The sequence below is a fragment of the Aspergillus multicolor genome (assembly GCF_047715735.1).
Source record: "Aspergillus multicolor strain CBS 133.54 unplaced genomic scaffold BDW74scaffold_1, whole genome shotgun sequence".
Lineage (NCBI taxonomy): Eukaryota > Fungi > Ascomycota > Eurotiomycetes > Eurotiales > Aspergillaceae > Aspergillus > Aspergillus multicolor.
In genome coordinates this window covers 296,063-311,815 of record NW_027395952.1, presented here as the reverse complement: position 1 = coordinate 311,815, position 15,753 = coordinate 296,063, and the positions used below count along the sequence as shown (strand labels likewise).

At 53.0% G+C, this 15,753-nt stretch overlaps 5 protein-coding genes across 5 annotated transcripts in view; 2 read left to right on the top strand and 3 right to left on the bottom strand.

Annotated features, from left to right (window-relative positions):
* Positions 1–1,404: 1,404 nt before the first annotated feature.
* On the bottom strand, positions 1,405–3,472 carry BDW74DRAFT_141432 (putative ubiquinone biosynthesis monooxgenase (Coq6)). The gene is made up of 2 exons (XM_073722547.1): positions 3,144–3,472; positions 1,405–3,074 (listed from the first exon to the last, which is right to left on the bottom strand). The coding sequence occupies exons 1-2, from the start codon at positions 3,313–3,315 to the stop codon at positions 1,705–1,707; spliced, it is 1,542 nt and encodes a 513-aa protein (XP_073589314.1). The 5' UTR covers positions 3,316–3,472; the 3' UTR covers positions 1,405–1,704.
* A 947-nt stretch (positions 3,473–4,419) lies between these two features.
* BDW74DRAFT_172062 (uncharacterized protein) lies at positions 4,420–4,943 on the top strand (the record flags this gene model as incomplete). The annotated part of the gene is made up of 2 exons (XM_073727436.1): positions 4,420–4,740; positions 4,836–4,943. The coding sequence occupies 2 exons, from the start codon at positions 4,420–4,422 to the stop codon at positions 4,941–4,943; spliced, it is 429 nt and encodes a 142-aa protein (XP_073589313.1).
* On the bottom strand, positions 4,719–7,174 carry BDW74DRAFT_141428 (sorting nexin-4). Its single transcript, XM_073722546.1, has 2 exons — positions 6,597–7,174; positions 4,719–6,514 (listed from the first exon to the last, which is right to left on the bottom strand). The coding sequence occupies exons 1-2, from the start codon at positions 6,885–6,887 to the stop codon at positions 5,339–5,341; spliced, it is 1,467 nt and encodes a 488-aa protein (XP_073589312.1). The 5' UTR covers positions 6,888–7,174; the 3' UTR covers positions 4,719–5,338.
* Positions 7,175–7,181: 7 nt separating this feature from the next.
* On the bottom strand, positions 7,182–10,059 carry kexB (kexin kexB). The gene is made up of 2 exons (XM_073732911.1): positions 8,229–10,059; positions 7,182–8,177 (listed from the first exon to the last, which is right to left on the bottom strand). The coding sequence occupies exons 1-2, from the start codon at positions 9,977–9,979 to the stop codon at positions 7,460–7,462; spliced, it is 2,469 nt and encodes an 822-aa protein (XP_073589311.1). The 5' UTR covers positions 9,980–10,059; the 3' UTR covers positions 7,182–7,459.
* Positions 10,060–10,799: 740 nt separating this feature from the next.
* BDW74DRAFT_141426 (uncharacterized protein) overlaps positions 10,800–15,753 on the top strand; it is a 5,017-nt gene continuing 63 nt past the window's right edge. Inside the window, exons 1-7 of the mRNA XM_073722545.1 lie at positions 10,800–11,280; positions 11,374–12,501; positions 12,564–13,819; positions 13,869–13,994; positions 14,046–14,248; positions 14,303–14,598; positions 14,650–15,753. The exon at positions 14,650–15,753 is cut by the window's right edge and continues 63 nt beyond it. Coding sequence (XP_073589310.1) covers positions 11,256–11,280; positions 11,374–12,501; positions 12,564–13,819; positions 13,869–13,994; positions 14,046–14,248; positions 14,303–14,598; positions 14,650–15,515 — 3,900 coding nt within the window. The 5' untranslated portion in view covers positions 10,800–11,255 and the 3' untranslated portion in view covers positions 15,516–15,753. The remainder of the gene's footprint in view (positions 11,281–11,373; positions 12,502–12,563; positions 13,820–13,868; positions 13,995–14,045; positions 14,249–14,302; positions 14,599–14,649) is intronic.

The following is a 15,753-nucleotide window of genomic DNA, read 5'->3' as shown; positions in this document are numbered from 1 at the left end:
GAGAGGCACAGAGCGTTCAGGTCGTCGTCCCATACTATTTCCACCAGTTTCGATGCGGCAGGGGCATCCTCCGGATAAATAACAGCACTCGCTATTATCCCAGTCCAGCAGGGTTACATCCAATGTGCCCCCAAGGCCTCTGATTCGTTGCCAGCCCTTTGGCATGGCTTAGCTCCTCTGTACGCCACGAGTCATACTGTGCAACCGCAACGGCTGAGGCCGTTCGAGTTGCTCGAGGGCGGTATCCGAAGCACTATCAGCAACCTGGCGGCACTGCGGCAACTTGAAAACCCAATTTGTCTGAAACCGCGATGCTCTGGCGCGATTAGCGATCACAACAGCGTGTCAGACAAAGAGGAGATAGACGGAGTTAGTGCGTGATTTTACAAGTCTCCGACTGGGCGGCGCTCTTGGCGGGCGTCTGTAATGTGGAGCAATCAGGACAGCCATCGCGCTCTGCCACCGGCAATAACGATCATGAGCAGAGGGTACCTGCTCACCTTGTCTCCAATAAGCTTCTAGCCGGGATTCGAGAGGCTATCCTCATCATTGCTACCCCAGATCTTATGGCAGAGAGACGTCATACCTAACCGCGCGGGCCTGAGCCGCCTGACAGTGTATCGCACTAGGAAAGGAACAGTTCCGACGACCGAACCACGTGGAATTCCAGAGATGACATGAATGCGCGCTGGCCAATCGCAACTTGCCCTGGGATCCATAGCCACTAACCCCAATGTTCGATTTAGTGCCATTTCGCTTGCGGCTTGCTACCGTTGTAATCGCTACGCGAGATCTTACCGTTGCGGTTGCACGTCATGGAATCGGCCAATTCTAGGGCGCGGATCAAGTCCCGGAGCTAGAATCTCGTATCAAGTTTTCGATGAGGTCGAATATACCGTTCCTTTTCCGTCCACGGTCCGCAAAGTCGATTACGAGGGTTGAAGCCGCTCGTTGTCCTCGGCAATAGTGGCTGCGAACCCCGAAGCTAGTCGATGGCGACCAGCCACCAGGATACTCGGGCTCGAGTTTCGGAGGCTTGAAATTCGAAGTACAGGCTCCAGAGTAAACATCACCCCGCTCCGCAGAGTGCTCCATAAACAAGACACAGAGATTTAAAAGAGGCAAGAGGCCATCCGACTAATAAACTCATTCTTGAAGCAGAGTATGGGGTAATTAAATCACAGCGCTTGATAGGCTGGGAGCATCGACATCTTCATGCACCGACATGGAGAACAAACTTGGTCAACGCTCCACTGCGTCAATTATCTTCAACCAACCATTTCCGCTTACTCTGGCGGCAGTGCAGATCGGATCCGGTTCGTTAACAGCACCTTGCTTGGAAAGATTCCAGAATATCTCAGGCTATCTATGCAAGGATTAAGGATTAATCAAGGTTCACCATCAAAATCACCTACCTTGTCGTCCAGTCGGGATTATCTTTCGGAAATACTCGGTTCTCGGCTAAAGACAAGCTCGCCAATGGCTAATTATCTACGCTACGGTTTTCTACAAAGAAGCACTTGATCAGTCTGGGCCCCGTGCGCTTAGTGAGCGCTAGTCTGCAGGCTACGACGTGCCAGCGCTATAAAAGAGATAGATGTTTGCTTGTCGATAGGGCAAAAGGTATAGTTTACATCGACATACTAGAAGTACAGTAAAAGTCGCACCGACGGGCTACGTGAGCATGGTCCCAAGAATCATCCCTCATGAATCCGCATTCTTCATCAAGAACCCCTTGAGGAAGGGAACGCGGTCGATGATCTCGAATCCCAAACTCCGCCCCCAAGCAACAGGACCCTGGCCCGGCACATTGTATAATTTGTGCAGGATATCGCAAGTCCCGCCAATTTTCGCGTTAGTCGCGTACCGCTCGGCTGTGTACCGCTCGAGCGTGAGGATATCGCCGACATCCATACCATGCGTGACAGCATATTCGATGGTGCTGGACAGCGACGCGACATCACCAAGACCAAGGTTCAGGCCTTGGCCTGCGAGGGGGTGGATGACGTGAGCGGCGTCGCCGACAAGGGCAACCCGGGGCGAGATATACGTTGATGCATGGCGGAAACGAAGCGGGAACGAGGCGACTGTGCCTTCTTGCACTCCAGTAACCATGGGTGGGAGGTGAGAGGGGGCTGGTGTATGCTGGATGCGCCAGGTGAGTTCGCTCTCGTGCGGGTTCTCGTCAACGTCAGCGACAGAGGGCGAGGGACGCTCCATGCGCATCAAGTACTGAAGGTCCGGCATGGACAGGCGGAACGCCGCGTTGACCATGGCAATGAACGCGCGGGGCGACAGAGACTTTAGGTAAGCGGCGTTCTCGACGGTCGTCGACCACACCAGCGTAGCGTTGTTGTTTGGCAGCGGAAGAAGAGCGATTGGGCCGCCGAGCGAAGGCAAAAAGCGTTGGTATGCGTTTCTTGTGCCGAGCGGGAAGAGAGGCGGGATCTGGTCGGCGAGGGAGAGTGTTGCGACAATGCCGTGGCGCTCGTAGTCCCAGCCGTCTGTGCTGATGTCCGCGTATTTCCGGACGGGACTGTTGATGCCGTCTGCTCCGACAAGGAGTCTCGCAGCGATGCGGAAGGGGGGTGTGCTTGAGCTGGCAGGTCCGGTTGGGGCGATAGAGAGGACCGGCCACGCGGAAAGGTCCGCGTCGTTGGGCCCGTCCGCGGCGCCATTCTCGATGGAGGAAACGGTAGACTTGGAGAAGATGGAGAGGTTCTCGTCACCGGAGGCAGCGATGCGCGAGAGAAGGGCGTGCACGAGGTTGGCGTTCTCGGTCATTGTTGCGACGGTGCGGAGGTCTTCGAACGGCGAGGTCTCCGCTGACCAGTCGAATGAGATCTTGGACCCTGTTTCTCCATCCCAAACTTCCATGCCCTGGTAGGGCTGTGTCCGTGAAACATCTAGATGATCCCATGCGCCGATCTTCTGTAGAAATGATACCGACGAGGGCGTGAGGCTGCTGACGCGGTTGGAGAACTGGTGCGGGTCGAGCTTCCACGAGCGAGCTTTGTCGAGCTCTTGCGATTCCACGAGGGCGACCTTCAGCTTTGATGTTGCGGGAGTTGCGCCTATGCGTCCGGTTAGTATATCCGAATCAATGATATGGTAAGGTATGGGAGGAAGGAGCAATGGCATACGGAGAGCAGCAAGAAGTGCGAGCCCGGCAGGGCCACCTCCAACACAGACCACATCGTAGATATCCGTCACCGGCGCAGGTTTCGACCCGAACCTCCTGCTGCTGAAGACACGCGCAGATCGGCACGATGGACAGACATACGGCCGAAGGGCTGACGTTGAAACTGGCCGCATATTGAATGGTTGATGAGGTTCAAATGTCCACTTCCGTCCGGATATTTCCTGCTAGGCCGATCATGAGATCAGTGCAAACACGACAAACATGGTCCCATACTCACATTACTACCTGGACCATCACAGCTCTTGCTTCACCCAAGAGAGCCACTGCCCGTGTCCAGACTGCTTTCAATGGATTAGCATCAGAGCTAGCATGATCATGCTCAGGGCACGGCCTCGGCTACGGTGTCCGCGGGCATCCTACATAAGCCCATCACCACCCTGGGAACAAGCACAGGATATCTGCGCACACTCAGCCTCGTCCTACGGTGTGCTTTTGCTTATCCATCGCCTCAAACAGGCTTCCGGCTTCCACTCCACTCCAAGTCATCATCGATGCTCTCGGAAGCCTCATGGATAATGCTCCGGCATCCCTCAAATCAGCCCTGGTAACACAGCAGAAACCTATGCGCAAGACCCAATGCGCCCAGTCTCAAAACAAGCGAAAATAAAGCCCACCCCTAAATATAGATCATCCTCCTGCATACTGCATGCACAGCGATGCCCGCTCCCACAGGGCTATCCAGGAGCGTCACTGGCTAGGCACTAGAATGACTACATGCAGTCACTGCCACCGCCGGTATGACGCGGGTGTCGCTGCGCCACGCTGCCATCAACACTTCATTCGCTCCTAGGGACCTCAACGTTCCATCCGTGATCGCCGGCATGGTTCGTGGAGTGCTGGTATGGACGGGATAAGCATTAGCAGACCAGCCGGTTCGCTCAGTTGAGGGTTCTGGTGGCAAGGCCGGGTTCATCGTCGACGTGGACGTCGCCTACGCATCTCAGACCTAGCTTTCGATAGATAGGCTTTTGAAAACTTATAGTTATCTAGCCCCTGAAGTTAGACTGTTTCAAGTATTTATCATTCGCATCGCAACCGCCAGTCGGTTGAGCATCGTGGACGTCAGGCTGGGAGCACGGGTACCTAGGTACTGCCTGCCTGTACTGCCTACATCAGCCCCGTTTGATACCTACATCTCACCATATCCACCCAACACCACTCCATCTTTCTACCCCTTTCAGTCTGAAGATAGACAGGCAGACAAGACAGGCAACGACATGAGCGACAATAAAGCCTCAGAGCTGCGAGGCCCCTCCTCAGCCTCCTCTTCCCCCTCCAAACCAACAGAGGCGCAAACAAAGACAAAGCCACAGCAACCCAGCCCCCAAACATCCTCAGCCTCAGCCTCAGCATGGCCAGGCCTGGGCGCGAACTTCGCGCACGACCCCAAAGCCCCTTTTACTGTGAACTACGACCAGGAGATCTACCTTCAATTCATGGCCGCTGAGGAAGGGACGGACACGACAGGTACAGGGACGGGGCCACCAGATCTAAACAAGGCGAAGAAGAATAAGACGCCGAAGCAGATTTATCGAGAGGTGTGTGCAGTCCTATATTCCTTTCACGCGTGTCCCGACCCCGTAGGGGCGGACTACGTGCTACCGGTAGTGAGAGCTCATACTGATTCGACCAGGAATGGGTGCGCCGCGCGTTGAATCCGGCGATATCAGATCCGCGGGGCGAGCCCAGCCCGTCTGATTTTGAGTATGCGGAAAGCCAGAGGATTAGGGAGAGGTTCTGAGTTCCTTGTTCGGAGAGAGGGGGGCTAACGATGGTGGTGGTGGTGGAGGTGTGTCTAGTTGGGGTATTCTAGGAACATATTTACCTAGATCTACTACTTCCTGGGAATACACATATAGCGGTTGGACCGTGACCCTGAGCCGCAAACGTATAGTATAACGAGGGCGATAACTGGATGGAATAGTTTTCGTTGGCGTTGAGGATTCCAACTAGGTCAAGCCCTAGTCCTAGACAGCTTAGTGAATGATAACCAAGGTATGGACTCCTGACAACCTGTGGAAAGACATCTCAATGAAAAGCTCAGACAGGAAATTGGTATTGGGACATAAGCAGACAGGCCGCAGTAATTAGCTATCTTGGGGTGTACTAATGAGAGCAACTAAACTAGACAAGACGCTATACGTTCAGATGAGCATCTCCCGCATTACTCTGTTCCTCTTCCATCTCAGCAACGAACCGCTCCCAGGTGTTCAATACACCCTGGTAGAACTCGATATGTTGTTCTGCCAGCGCGCCCATGGAGTCCCGGAACTCGATCGCTTTGATTCTCTCAAAGTCTGCCACCTCGCGCACTACCTCCTCGTCAAACATCTCCGACGTTGTCTTGGCTGATTCCACCTCCCGGGTGAGCTCGTCGATCCGGAGCTCTAGTTTCCGCATCCGCTCCCGGCGGGACTGCTCGTGGTCGACACCGCGCATGTCCTCCATCTTCGACCGGATAAAAGATGCCGGAGACGAGGTGAGAGGGTTGGAGGCGTAGTATGAGGATGGATTCGCGGCGAGGGAGTCCCGCTCCGCCACCGCTTTGTTGCGGTAGTCGACCAGCGCTTCAAAGTCGAGTTGTTTCTGCTCGCGGGTCTTAAGAAGTGCCTTGACAGATAATATGTAGGCTTCCATGTCGCGGAGCGAGCCCAGGTAATTCTGATCCGTGTGGTCCTTGAGATTCTTGATCCCCCGAGCAGTTTCTTCAACGGACGCAGCAAACACTTGCAGCGGTACCTCGACATCCGGCTCTAAGGGTACGAGTTTGCGGAATTGCGTCGCCAGATCATTGTAATCCGTCTCTAAGTCCGCTTCCCGCCGAGCAACCCTAGCCACGATCTTCTCGACATGATTCAGGTCCTCGTCCAGCTTGTCTGCCTTCTCCCGCACCTCGATAAACCGGCGGTCTGGTTTATGGACCTTCGTAAAGGCATTAACGAATGTGTCGGTGAAATTATCGAATATCCCCGTACCACCTCCGTCCGATCCTCCGGTCGAAGCCCGCGACCCTCGCACCCTCATATGCGCGTTCCAATCAGGCGACTCCAAGAAGATCGCCAGCAAAGGAGCCCTCCGCAGAACCGGGTGCAGCGTTAAGCGTTTCAGAAAGCGATGCAGCGACCACGCTCTCCGCGTAGTGAACTCCGGCCCAAATCGGTCGCCGCGAACATACTCCATCTTATGCTTATCCGGCAGCGGCGGCACCGCGCAGGCAGGGTACTCCCGGTAGAGCGTCTTGTAGAGGAAAACAAAGTCGGTAAATCGTCTCCGTACGGTGAATTCGGACTTTTGAAAGGACTTGAAGTCGGTCTGGTGCTGCCTGTTAACGCTTGATCTTGAGTCTCCCCGTTAGGCAGCGAGATAGCTTGCCCGGTCACTCCATGGAACTTACATGCGTAGTCACTAGATACGAGATGTATGCATCCTTTGTACCGTCGTTCTCCTTTATAGGAGAGTCCACTTGACACTCTAATACTCCATCTCCGATACCCGCGAGATCCAAGGCGTCGGCGTGTGGCCCCGCCTGGGGGATCTCACTTGCCGAGCTCATCCTCCGCTTGCCATTGGGATCGCGACGGTCCTCAGGTGACTCTTCAGTATCTGTTCCGGACGTCGTGGGCCGTGAGAAATCGCTGTCTGGGCCATGGCGCCACGAGACGCTATCGAAGTCGTCGTGATCCATGGAGGGGAAAGCGGCAGGTGGCTGGAGGTGTGACAGTATGTCGGGGACACTTGCAAGGAATTACACAGCGGAAGGCGACAACGGTGAGAATGGTATTTCAGCCCCAGGGCTGAATAATGATTGGCGCTGAAGAGGAGGCTGGTTAGTCGGGGTTGGCGAGGTCGTGGGGAGTTGCGGAGGTGAAGTTATCGATTGGGTGCACAGCGTCATCGCCAAGGCTTACAATGATATCCGCTGCTACTCGTATTCCACCACAAGAATCATAGTCAAACCGAGCAATTATTCTAAAAAGGAGATGAATCTTAACTGTGTGCAGGACAGAGTGTTTAGATAGGTACTTGGTCCAGTTCTGAATGCTTGTTGTCAGTGGTGTAGTGTTTTGGTTGGTAGCCACTGCCAGCTGGCTCCTAGTTGTTTGCGGTATGTACATTTTGTTCGTTTACGTCGGTCTGTAGGTGCTCATCTGAGCGATGCAGTAATCCAAGAATAGCAAAAAGGGACAGGAAGGGGAAGGAGGGTTTAGGTACATGAGGAAGAAGAAATAGCGATAAATATAAGAATACAACCACGACTTAGTCGTTTCTTCGGGTATCATCTGCACTTGTGCTTCTGCGCTCAACACCTGTCGTCTGGTCTCGGTACGGCTCATCGTCATCATCCTCGTCACTGAACAGAGGCTCTTCCTCGCTTTCTCCAGCAAATGCGTTGTAGAGTTCACCACCGCGACGGCGGGACGATGAGCCATTCATAGCCTTGGTCTCATCCTCATCCTCGATCATCTCGAAGTCGTAATCGTCACGGTCGTTGCGAAGACGTCTACGTCGCTGGACGTGGAAATAGACTCCAAGACCGATGCAGAAAACAATGATCGAGCTAATCGCGGCGTAGATCCAAACCTGGGTGTGTTTGGATGCACCAAAGGTTGGGAAGAAAGAAGGAAGGAAACTATCCGAGGCTGGAGTCGGAGTAGGTGTAGGGGTCTCCGTCTCAGTCTCAGAAGCGACATCTGTTGTAGTGGGTTTGACGTTCACAGGGCGATCAACGGTATGCGAAGGCTCAGTGGCAGGTTTAGTGGCGGTTGGTGCTGGGTCAACGCTAGTTGTGACAACAATAGAATCCTCGATGGTGTGATCATCGTCGTGTTCGTCGGGAAGAGGGTGTAGCTTTTGTTTAGATGCATCAATGGCCACACCCCAGAGGTTGAGGCGCCAGTCAAGGAACTCCCCGACATCGTCGTTGACAGTCGAGTCTTTGACAATGACCGTCCACGTTCCGACCCCAGATTCACCCCTAGTATTCTGTTAGCTTTAATCATTATCGCTACTTGCGTGGGATTCTTACCAATGGGCAACGGTCATGAAAGTCCAATCAACGTAGCCAACCTCTGCGTTATCGTGCTTTCTTGGGGTACTGAGGTGACTGACTATGCCACTGGGGCTACGAAGTTCCACACTGAGGTCGCCACGGCGCGAGTGGTTCACATTCATGGTCACAGTGACATGCTCGAGTTTCTCGATGTTGGCATCCTTCATCATCTGCTCGTTCACTTCCCAAGACGCAGCAACGCCTTTGTCGCCCTGTGGAACCTCGTGTTGTACTCTCAACCACGGGGAGTGGTACCATGCCTGCGGCTTCACCAGCTCCCAAGTCTTGGCTTTCTGCACGAGACTGTAGACATCGACCTTTCCATATCCCCAATCGTGGCTGAACTTCTTTCCAGACTTAAGAACTTGCCAGCTTCCATCGTCCTCGTCAACCGGGATCGCCGTTTCAATCATGAGGTATTGCGCATCGCGCCATGAGAGCTCTGGACGAACACTCAGGGCAAGAGAAAGAGCGCCGACAACCAGCGGGCCAGCGGCAGACGTGCCCCCGTGCATGGAGTAGCACTTGTCTGTGCCAACATCAGTAGTGTGGATTGAATCCGTCGTTCCGCTACTGTAGGCAACGACCAGCTGGGCGGAGCATGATTCTGAGTAATACGGATGTGATCCCTCGCGGTCAATGGCTCCGACTGTGATGCTGTATATGCTGTTGGTGTAGCCGTCGAAGTTGCAGTTGTCCTCAGAGCCCGCACCGTTTCCGGCTGCGAACACGAAAATCGACCCTTTTCCATCACGACCCTTCTGAACGCCGTTAACAATGGCCCGTTTGACGAGAATGCCGGGTGCATCCATCGTAGCCCCATCGTCGGGAGGACCCCAAGAGCATGAATAGATATCGTTTTCCTGATAAGCATAGTTGATGGCACTAGCTTCGTCAGTATCGTCGATAGGTCCAGACAAGATTCGAATTCCAGCAATACGGCTGTCATAAGCAACACCGACGCCGCAGACATCATTCCTCGCGGCGGCGACTTCTCCTGCGCATCTAGTGCCGTGTCTATCATCGCGAAGGCGGGGTCTAGGTTCTTCGGTATGGTCGTTAAAATCATAAGAGCCCTCTGGGAAGTAGTTCGGGCTGAGATCGTTGCTGTACATATCCAAGCCATCGTCGACAATCGCGGCTGTCGCGCCCTTTCCGGTAATGCCTTCTAGCCAGACGCCCGAAACATTCAGGTCATGACCGACTTGTATAGTGTTGAAGAGGTGCCATTGTGACCCGAAAATGGGATCTTCGATACCGAGGGTGGATACAAGCTGACTCCGGGCTTGGGCCGCTTCCACATTCTCTCCGTCACTGGCCGAATCTCTGGTGAGTTTCTCGGGTGCAGGAGATCGCTTCACGAGCCGTTGCTTCGGTGGAGCCACTTTTTGGGACCACAGAATACCGGCGAAATCTTCATCTTCTTCGTCAAAAAGGCCAGCGTCGTCGCCACGTCGCCGCAACTTCCTTTTGGTTTGTAGGTTTCCGAGTAGCGCATCGAGGTCGGCGCCGTTCTCTCTAGGCAAAGAAAATGTATGATGACCGTCAAGTTCTCCTACCTGACCTTCATGACGAGCGCCTAGGCGTTCAGCGATATCCGATGGTGAGGTAGCGGCGTCGAGGTGGAGGGCGAAGTAGTCACGAGTCTCATAGGAGCGGCGAGGATGGAGTGAAGCGGTTGCAGCACAGAACAAGCCCAAGGCTGCTGCTGCACCTTGAAGACGCATTGTAACAGGAGGGCGAGGGTGAAAAGTGGGCGACGTTCTCGACTCCTCTCAGACGGACAAGGGAATAAGGACAACTAACACCTGGACATTGGAGGATAGCGTGGGAGGCTAAGCACAAAAACAACGAGGCCACAAAGCTTGAAGAGAAGCAACTGTCTATTCAATCACAGTTATAAATGAAAGTCACAAGAATAGAAACAAAAAGAAGAAAAATCCCCGAGATACTAGGGAGTCGAGGACAACAGGGTCTGGGAGTGAATAATGAGCGGAGCCTGGAGGTGTTGGTGAAAGTACTCCGGAGTTGAATGGATCGCCTCCTGAACTGTGGGTTCCTCACTTCTAAGGCTGACACGCTAAGTTGGGGCGGATTTAGTATGCGCCAGCCCGGGAGAAACAAAGGCAAACTCTCAACGGAAGTACAGCTTCTATTGATTGTATAAACGGCTAAACGATGGCTTCACAGTCCAATGTTTTGTTAACTTTCAACCATGGGTTAAAATAGAGCTCTCCACTCTCATTGTTCCTGCAGAGCATTGGCGTTTGGTGCTCTTAGTAGAAAACTTACTGAGTCCCTGACAGGAATCCACAATAATCCTGAACTCTTTTGCAGTACCCCATCCGGAGTACAGACAATGTGTTTGCTTTATCATCTGAAACAAATTGGAATTGATGAAAATCAGATCAAAGTGGTTCAAAGCGACAGATCGATGGTGCCTGGTTGGTTTCTCGTCTTGTCATTCAGCCCCGCAAGATCAGAGGAGGCTGGGCCCAGCCACTCTCACAATGCATGCGCAGCGTCATCCTAGATAAAATCTCATCGCGACAATCTCATTCACTTCCTCTTCTCGTTTGCTTCGCTGCCTATTCTGTTATTGTACCTGACTGCTGCCTGTCTGGTGGTTGTATACTGTCGCTGACTCCTTGTACATACGGCTGACAAGACCACTCGAAGAGACCGCTTGCGCAAGCCGGTGTACAAGCACTTGGCCATCTTGACTTTGGTCTGGCAGCTTATACAGCAATAATATAGGTGAAATCTGTCGACGGGATGGCGATTTAAACTATTCCACCCATTGAATTTTGAACAGAGCCGACATAGAGTGCGCGCACAGAGCTATACTTCAGTTGCGGTGTTTGGCAGCTGACTGCGACTCGGTACTGTGTACACAGCATAACACCATCCGTCCGTCTGCGAAGTTCGAGAACAAACGATTGTTATTGAAGTACATCTGAGAGCATATCCACAGGGAGCTCTCGGGCTCCGGCGAACGGCACCATGGCAGCCCGGCGAACAAGCTTAGGTATATTTCTTCTTTGCAGCAGCCTTACCATTTGCGAGGATGAAGAATCTCTTTCATGAGCAACTCAAAATAACTGACAAGCTGCCTTTTTAGGTCCATCTGCATTACCCGAAGGCCATGGCTCACCAGCCTCGCAGGACGAGGCAGCACGCTTGAGTCGGTCAGATACGTTAAAATCCTCTACGGGCGAACAGCACGATTGGGCATACAACCGGTCTCCACTCCAGAAACTCGAGGTGGCCATTGGTGGTATCAGTAAGGAAGAAAAGCGGGCTCGCGCATTGGAAGCCGAGAGAAGATTGAGAGAACGGATGGCTACCGCGACTGCGAAACCTGCGGCGACTCCAGAGCCAGAGCCCTCAAGAATCGCCACTAAATCCGCTGTGCAACAACTTGCAAAAGAAAACGAAGCTCCAGTTCGGAGGCCTTCACGGAAGGAACCAAGGCAGCAAGAAAACAGAGGTTATGAAAGGCAGGAGAACATCACTCTCCAGCAGGAACCAGACGTCACGAGGCCGCAGACTTCACGCGCAAGGGCACCAGCGATCCATGGCTCTGGGGAACGACTACTGTCGCAAAATCAAGATGCGAGCAACCGGCCTCCATCAATAAGGGCAGTGAGAGGTGGCAGCACTGCTAGGCGCCCAGTGTCAATCACACACCAGCTGGAGAAGCCCAGGATGTCCCCGCACGAACCAAATCAGGCACAACCGCGAAACAACTATGTTATACCTCACCCTGAGATGACACTGCAGAGCCCCAGAGCCAATACAGCTCAACCTAGATCACCGACGGCTGGGAAACCTTTGACCGATGCGCCGTCGAGGGCTCCTCAATCTAGCAGTAGTCCGGAGCAAGGCAGACAGGATGGACGCCCTTTTCCTGCACCAGCTGCGACTGTTCCGTCTGATAAAATACCTCCTCCCCACGAGGTACGAGATAGTGCGGAGTCTATAATCCCGGAGAGCAACGAAAACATACAGCGCCCGCAGACAAAGTCCAAGCGCCATACTGTCTCTTTTGATGTACCGCCTCCAACGCCCCCTCCGCTGTCCGAGTGGAAGACCGCACGCACTGTGAGGCTCGGAGCATCCGACTTTGATTTACAGGCCTTGGATGTGGACCGGAATAAGGCTTGGTGGGAATCTGGTACCCGAGATCGCCGTCAGAGCAGGGCGCTGCCAAAGAATTACCAACAGCCATCTGCGCAGAAGCCAACGTGTAAGTTGCTAATGAGCATTCTGTGTAGGCTTTTGAATGCTAATGATGGGTTTCATATGCAGCACTCAATCGCTTTCAGCCACTGATATTCCTGAAGTGCGGACCTCTGCTTCGGTATACAGGTATAAAGCGCGTGACAATAAATGGACCCAACGGGCCGATCGATAAAGAGACCTGGAGAGGCACTATTATGATCGTGACCAAGGACTCCATCTCCTCGTACGAACCCGTGCCTACTTTGAGGGTGTTTTCTCAGCCGATGGATCTTCTTCCGCCGCCACCTGTGCAGGTCAACAGTGAGAACGTACAGTTACCACCAGAGTACATTGACCCGACTGCCGGATTGATGAAACTGGGCCGAGATGGCCGACCCCTCTATGTCAAACCCGTTGACCATACAGAAGAGCAGCTCGATCTCTCTTCAGTGGAGAATGACGACGGGATTTACGAAATGTCTCCAAGTGCCATAGACTATGGGCTCAGGCAACCAGTGCCTGCGAACCGAGTTCATTCATTAGATGGAGAAACGGTCGGGATGTATAAAGAGATTTCAGGCTTCCGCCTCTACGCCGACTCCGGAAGAGATGTTACATTCTGGAGATTCAACCTCGAGATCGAACTGGGCAAGAAGCAACAACGCATCGCGTATCGTCTTAACCAAGGACCCGCTATCGGGTTCTGGGTGCCAGCCAAGGGGCAGGCGATGAACGTGATGTACCATTCCGGCAATGGTTTCACTCCTGGGGTTGATTCGAACAAGTTTTGCGGTCCGGATCCTCTGTGGCGAGACGTTCTTAATGAGCATCAAACGCGTCCATTCCATGTAATGATCGGCGGTGGAGATCAGATATTCAACGACAGAGTCACCGCTGAGTCAATGTATTTCAAGGAATGGCTGAAGATCAGAGACGCAAGCGAAAGATACGAGACACAGCTCAACCCCGAATTCAAGAACGATTTGGAAAATGGGTACCTGGGAAACTACTCCAGATGGTTCTCCCAAGGCCTCTTCTCTCTCGCTAACTCACAAATTCCTATGGTAAACATGTGGAACGACCATGAGATCCTCGAAGGGTTTGGCTCTTACCCGGAAGAGTTTATGAGCTCCGCTGTGATCTCAGGTCTTGGTAATCTCGCCTTCAAGTACTATATGCTGTTTCAGCACCATAGTGTGCCTGAAGAAACTGAGGCAGACGAACCCAGCTGGATCCTGGGCGCCGAGCCAGGTCCATACATCAACCAGCGCAGCAGGCATTTGTTCATGTCACTCGGCAACGGAATATCTTTCCTAGGACTTGACTGCAGGACAGAGCGGATGGTAGGTTATAAGACCCATATTCTGTAGGGTTTGCTAACGTACTACGCAGTATGACGAGATCATCAGTGAGCATTCATCTGATCTCATCTGGGACCGATGTCACCGTGAGATCGTCAAAGGCGAAACCAAGCATTTGGTAGTCCTATTGAGCATTCCAATCGCGTACCCTCGAGTGGTATGCACCTGCTTGAACCTTGCAATATCAGTTTTCGCTGACGATCCACAGGCTATGGTTAAGAATATACTGAACAGCCGGCAATCACTCGGTAAGGCTGGGCTTCTCGGCGGACTAGTAAACCGACATGGCGCCAAAGTTGAGATCTTCGATGATCATTGGACAGCAAAGCAGCTCAAGTCGGAAAGAAAATACCTTATCGAAGATCTTCAAGATCTTGCCGCCGAGAAATCGGTTCGCGTGACTATCCTTAGGTGAGAGCAGGCGCTTGTAGTCTTGTGGTAGACGAACGCTGACAGTTTCTACAGCGGTGATGTTCATCTTGCTGCAGTAGGGCAATTCTACTCGAACCCCAACCTCAACACCCCCAAAGATAGGGACTATCGATACATGCCCAACATCATCTCTTCCGGTATTGTAGATGCCCCTGTGCCTGAAATGGTATCCGACACGCTCAATCGACGAAACCAAGTGCATCACATGGACAGCAATACCGACGAGGAAATGATTCCATTCTTCACACATGATGTCAATAACAAACCGCGCAACAATAAGCGCTTGCTACCGCGAAGGAACTGGTGTTCTATCCGCTTATATGAGCCTGGTATGTGTAAGGACATTATAGTGGCCCTGTCTTTTTACTGACAGAGAATAGGTGCAACGCCACCAGAGACACCAGAGTCCGAACCTCCAGTTACATTCGATGAGCCTCGCCCGAATAAGCTACAACGGACATTGTCACTGGGCCGTGGGGAGAGGCCTCAAGGGCTCCTACGACGACTCTCTAGTAAGGGTCGCCCGCCGACGAAGGAATTCATCGTAGGCCGTCCTGCTCCCGGACGGCGCATGAGCATGGACGGGCCGTTTCCCCCAGCAGGGACAGGAGATTCCTACTTCCCACCACCACCGGCAGAATTCCGACCTGGCCCGTTCCTTCGACGGCCGACCAACCTAAGCCAGAAATCATCTAAGAAAGCAGCCAAACGAGGAGATGATGGCGCAGGCACATTCGTCAATCTAGAGGGTGGGCTTGCTGTCACCTTAAACCTCGAACTCAACCCCAAGGATCCATCGGGTATCACGGTGCCGTACAAGTTGCTCGTCCCCGCACTCTGGTTTGAAGGCACCGAGGACGAACCTCCCGCATTGCCAGTTACCAAGGGCTGGCGGAAATGGCTCGGTGTCCGGCGCAACGCCTCGAGCAAACCTTCTATCAATGATGATGAAGCAGAAGAAGAGTTTAGCGACGAGGAGGACGAAATACAAGAGGCTCATGCTCTACCCGCAGGGCCACCCAGAGAAGGACACGCTACTGCGCATCCAGCGGCAGTCCCAGTGGGAGGCAGACCTGCACCAACTCCAGCTCCTGCGCCCGCGCGTCGGCACTATGATGAATATTTTGACGATGATGATGATGACGAAGATGAATCGGAGCTATTCCTCTCTCCAGAGCCCGAACCCAGACCGAATGTAAAACGCAGCAACAGCATCAAGAAGTGGTTTGGACGTCGCGAGAAGTGATGTGGAGAAGTGCATTTGATGACGCTTTGATCTACTTTTACGACTTGATTTCGCTTGACTTGTATTTAGAGATGACTTATGTTGATGATTCATGATTTCCATGACCTGCATGTACACAACGTTTTTACTGCACATACCCTTGAATGCATTGGATAGGGCCTACTCTCTTATTCATCCTCGATGTCCTTGATGTCCTTGATGTGCTTGATGTGCTTGATGTGCTTGATGTGCTTGATGT